This window comes from Nicotiana tomentosiformis, chromosome 2, assembly GCF_000390325.3.
Source record: "Nicotiana tomentosiformis chromosome 2, ASM39032v3, whole genome shotgun sequence".
NCBI lineage: Eukaryota > Viridiplantae > Streptophyta > Magnoliopsida > Solanales > Solanaceae > Nicotiana > Nicotiana tomentosiformis.
Genome location: NC_090813.1, coordinates 114,575,746 through 114,581,248, shown reverse-complemented (window position 1 = coordinate 114,581,248; position 5,503 = coordinate 114,575,746). Strand labels below are relative to the sequence as shown.

Here is a 5,503-nt window from a genome sequence, read left to right as displayed (position 1 = left end):
ACATCATCATTCATCGTGCAATTAATATTACCTCCTTGTTTCCACATTATTCATGGATTCTACTTGTGGGTACTCAATCATTCGTATGATAATTACCTTCATATCTCGAGATATCTTCAATCTCTTTGATGTAGATAACATGCTAGGATTCGTGAGGCATCACTATGTAGCCTTGGATCACTTGTAACTCATCAACTTTACACGTGTACCATTATCGTTTGCAAGCTCTTGAGCCTTAAACTACATATGCAATATTCATAATCTGCATGAAGCTCTAATTTGGCATGATACATCATTTCAAATATTTATTCCTCTTAAATCTTAAGGTTCCATCAAAATAACAAGTTAATAGCTCTACTTGACACATGTAGAGGTGCTTTGGATCTTACGTTAAAATATTCCTAATTCCCACCATTCAAAATGACAAAATAAAGCCTATACCACTTAGATAAACTCAAGGTTATAATTCCACATCACTTCACCTCCTTTGGAAACTTATGCACTTCTTGAAATCTTCTAAGGTTACACCTTTTGTCACAACCCAAAATCCACTATAGGTCGTGATGACGCCTAACGCCACCGTCAGGCAAGCCAGCGGTGATTGATCAACTTAATTACTCACTTTTATTACTTTTGAAATTATAATTTCTATTTATTAAATAGTATAAAATAGAATTTACACGGTAAAATGATGATATTTACGTGAACTACAATAATGAACAACCAGTAGGAACCCTCAAAATCCGGTGTCATAAGTTCATGAGCATCTACTAAGGAGTACAATAAAAATACAACATCCGTCTGGAATACAAGTTAGACAGGAGAATATAAATAACTCTAATGGAGACTCTGTATGTTGTGGATCGTAACATGGAATGCAACTCACTATGAAGTCTCCGAAATAGTCGCGCCTCTGCACCCAGATTACCACCGGAAACATATATATACCTACACAATAAGTGCAGCAAGTGTAGCATGAGTATGTAAATCAACGCGTACCTAATAAGTATCTAGCCTAACCTCGGAGAAGTAGCGACGAGAGGTCGACATCGACACTTACTCGTGGTCCAATAAATCAAATACAGTAGGAAGTAAACAGTCGTGAGGCAGAGTAAATAAACGAAATAAACAAGTATAATTACATGGTATAACCCTCCTCTCAGCAATAAACTCAAGCTCTCAATTGGCAGTTACCTCCTCAACCGGAGTATATATATATAATGGACCTTAGCAGATAGGTCGCCACCATTCAAATTAGGAAAAACTCATAGATACACTGGCTTCTTGTCAAATATTACGCACGATTCCGTAAGAGTATTTTATAGAAATTTCAAGGAGTATGGCCCGATCCCATCATAATGTATGAACTGCCGATGGTCGAACGACATGAACCATAGATGCATCTATTATACTGCCGAGGTGAATGACCCGCTCCCATGAGAGTGGTACAAAATCCTGCCGAGGTGAACGGCCCGATCCCAATACAATAAGAAACTTTAATGGGTCCTTGACCCCACTCATGAATAAACGTGCGAGTTATAAATTTTAAGAAAAACCTTTCGATGAAAACGCATACGCGGGAGAAATTCGTAAGAGGAGAACAATTATTCCACGACTAATCATGAAGCTCATCAAATCTCTACAATAACAAGTCTAATCACAAGTCGTAACATAAAATAAAGGAATTTAATAGGCAAGGGATAACTCAAATAGTATAGTTATAGCATGGCGGGAACCTAAGTCTACCCGGACATAACATGAATCTAGCTACGTATGGACTCTCGTCACCTCGTGCGTATGTAGCCCCCGCAACAAGTAGCACATATCAAATACATCACTTAGGGGTAGTTTTCCCCTCACAAAGTTAGACATGAGACTTACCTCACTTCGAAGTTCCATAACAGGCTCCAACGCCACTCAAACACCTCAAACCGATGCCCGTCTCTCCAAAACTAGTCAAACAATGTGCAAATCCACAAATATATACTTTATTACCCATAATTAATCAATTCATAATAATTTCCAACTCCGCTCAAAAAGTCAATAAAGTCAACCCTCGGGCTCATGTGACCGGATTCCGAAATTTCCAAAATTGTTTGAAGATAAACATTGCCCATAACATTACAAACTCAAATATATAATTTATTCCTAATTCTATTTCCAAAACCGTGGTCAAAATCCAAAATTACCAATTTCTAGGTTTCTTCAAAAATCCTACAATTACTATAATTATTCTTGTTTAAATCCACATGTAAATCATGTATTTAACTCACAAAGGTAGGAATCACTTACCTCATGAAGGATGACAAAAATGCACTCCAAAATCGCCCCCAAGGACGGCTCCAATGAGAGAAAAGAGGTGAAATGAGCTAAAACGGGATTTGGCTAACATATACATTCTGCCCAGTCGATCTTCGTATCTCCGAAGCCAATGATCGCTTCTGTGGCAGCAAATCCGCTTCTGCAGAAAGCCTTGAAGGCTGCCCCTTCACACCTGCGGAAAAGGTCCTGCTCCTGCGACATCGCAGGTGAGACAATCTCCCTCGCTCACGCGCTCCACTTCGCTTCTGCGCTTCAGGAAGCCGCATCTGCGCTATCGCAGATGCGAAAAATAGTCTCGCACCTGCAACCACTGCCCAGCTCACCCAGGACTAATTTTGCGATCCTCTTGGCTGCTTCTACGGCTCTACACCTACGGCCAAAACCTCGCAGGTGCGGTTACACCAGATGTGTTGCCACCAGAAATTGCATATGGCCAAATTCTCACTCCGATTTCAATCCGAATCAAAACTGAGGCCCACAGGATCCCATCCAAACATACCAACACATCTCAAAACATGACACGGACCTAGTCGAAGCCTCAAATCACACCAAACAACATCAAAACTATGGATCGACGATCGAAACCTTCATAAAAATTTCAAACATCCAAACTTCGCTGAATGCGTCCGCATTATACTTAAATATCCCGGAATGACATCAAGGCTCAGAATCCCAAACATACCTATTTCAAGGCTCAGAATCTCGAACGTACATCGATAATACCCAAGTCCACCCCAAACCAAACATAAAAAATTCTTAAACTTTCAAAAATGCTAAATTTCCATAAAAGCGTTGAAATGCTTTCGGACTACCCGATACTCAACCCGAACATACGGCAAGTCCGAAATCATCATAAAAAACCTATTGGAACCTTCAAATCATGATTCTGAGTTCGTTTAATCAAAAGTCAAACCTTAGTCAATTCTTCCAACTTAAGCTTTCGAAATTAGAATTTTCCATCTGAATCAACTCCGAACTTTCTGAAATTTGATTCCGATAGCGCGTACAAGTCATAAAACATGAAGTGAAGCTACTCAATGCCTCAAACCACCGAACGACGTGCTAGAGCTCAAAAAAACGGGTTGGGTTATTACACCTTTTGTGCGTATCATTGTCAGTCCCCGAACACGGGGAGCGCGACTGGCGCTCAACCGAGTAAACCCAGTCGAGCCAGCCTACTTTACATAAACCTCTCCTCATTAATCATGCATAATTTATCATAACATAATTATATATTGACTTTATAATTGAATACAGATGGCTCAAAGGCCAAAACCTTTCTCGTAATGGGTACATAGCTTTATAATTAACTGTAAATACTGTGAACATAAATACAGTGAAAAACACAACTTAAATACAGGACCCACAGTATACATGGAGCTTCTATGATAATAGATACCTAAGTACATAAAATAAACTAGACTCAAACACCCACTAGACTGTAGCGGTCTCACCATAAGCGGAGTAGTGAAAGAAGATCCCTATAAATGATCCATATCATCCACTAGAAGTATACCTGCATCCATTAAAAGCCCATGGAAAAAGGGACGTGAGTACATATAGAATAGTACTCTTATGTAAGGCAGACATAACACCATATTAAAATACGTTAACTTAAATAAGAGGCAATTCAAGTACATCAAGAAACTACGAGGAGGATCAAGATGGTTCTCGCACAGGAGAGAGGGCAAGGGTCTGATAAGAGGTCTTGTCAGTTCAGTGGGCAGGGTTAATTTTGGTAGAGGCCATCCTCCCAGGCCGTTTCATTCAGCGCTCTAGGCATCCCACAGTGCTTCAGGTGGTCACGGCCCTTATGTGTCTCATTCCGACCATCTAGATTATAGTGCACCACCAGTTCCTATTAATGCACCTTCATTCCAGAGTCATTAGAGTGGTTATCCAGGTCGACATGGCCAGTTCCAGGGTCAGCAGTCACAACCGTCGAAGTCCTATTATACTTGTGGTGATCTGAGACACATTGCTAGATTTTGCCCTAGGGCATTGGGCAGTTCACAGCAACAGGGTTCCCGTGCTATGATTCCAGCACCAGCTGTTTCGTCACCTGCCCAGCCAGCTAGGGGTAGGGGTCAGATAGTTAGAGGTGGATGCCATCCATTTAGAGGCCTTCCCAGGGACGTGGTTCAGAGTGGTGAGGCCCAACCCAGATTTTATGCTTTTCCAACTAGGCCTGAGGCCGAGTCATCCGATGTTGTGATCAAATGTATTGTTTCAATTTGCCATAGATATGCTTCAGTTTTATTTGATCCAGGATCTACTTATTCCTATGTGTCCTCATATTTTGCTTCATATCTGGTTGTGCCTCGTGATTCTCTGAGTGCTTCTGTGAGTGTGTCCATACCGGTGGGAGATTCTATTATGGTAGATCATGTCTAGCACTTGTGTGTGGTTACTATTGGGAGTCTTGAGACTAGCGCGGATCTTCTACTTCTCGATATGGTAGATTTTGATGTCATCTTGAGTACGGATTGGCTGTCATCTTATCATGCTATATTGGATTGTCACGCTAAAATGGTGACCTTAGACATGTCGGGGTTACCTCGACTAAAGTGGAAATGGACTCTTGGATATTCTATTAGCAAGGTTATCTCTTATATGAAAGCTCTACGTATGGTCGAGAATGGGTGTCTAGCCTATTTGGCTTATATTTGCGATCCCAGTGCAGATGTTCCTTCTATGGACTCAGTACCAGTTGTTTGTGAATTTGCAGAAGTATTTCTTGCAGATTTGCCAGGGATGCCACCTGACAGAGATATCGACTTCTTTATTGATTTAGCTCTGGGCATTCAGCTTATTTATATTCCACCATACCGTATGGCTCCGCCGGAGTTGAAAGATTTGAAGGAGCAGCTACAAGACTTGCTTGATCAGGGATTCATTAGGCCTAGTGTCTCGCCCTGGGGTGCGGTAGTGTTATTTGTAAGAGTGTTATTTGTAAAGAAGAAAGATGGCTCTATGCAAATGTGTATAGATTATCGGCCACTATCAAAAACAAATATCTATTGCCAAGAATTGATGTCTTATTCGATCAGCTTCAGGGTGCCAAAGTGTTTTCAAAGATCGATTTGATGTCTGGTTACCATTTGTTGAAGATTAGGGCATCTGATGTCCCTAAGACACCTATTCGGACTCGATATGGGCATTATGAATTCCTAGTGATGTC

General features: G+C 40.9%; 1 protein-coding gene across 1 annotated transcript; it reads left to right on the top strand.

Moving 5' to 3' along the window:
* Nucleotides 1-3,986: 3,986 nt before the first annotated feature.
* LOC138905438 (uncharacterized) lies at nt 3,987-4,716 on the top strand. Its single transcript, XM_070193962.1, has 2 exons — nt 3,987-4,050; nt 4,226-4,716. The coding sequence occupies exons 1-2, from the start codon at nt 3,987-3,989 to the stop codon at nt 4,714-4,716; spliced, it is 555 nt and encodes a 184-aa protein (XP_070050063.1).
* Nucleotides 4,717-5,503: the final 787 nt, after the last annotated feature.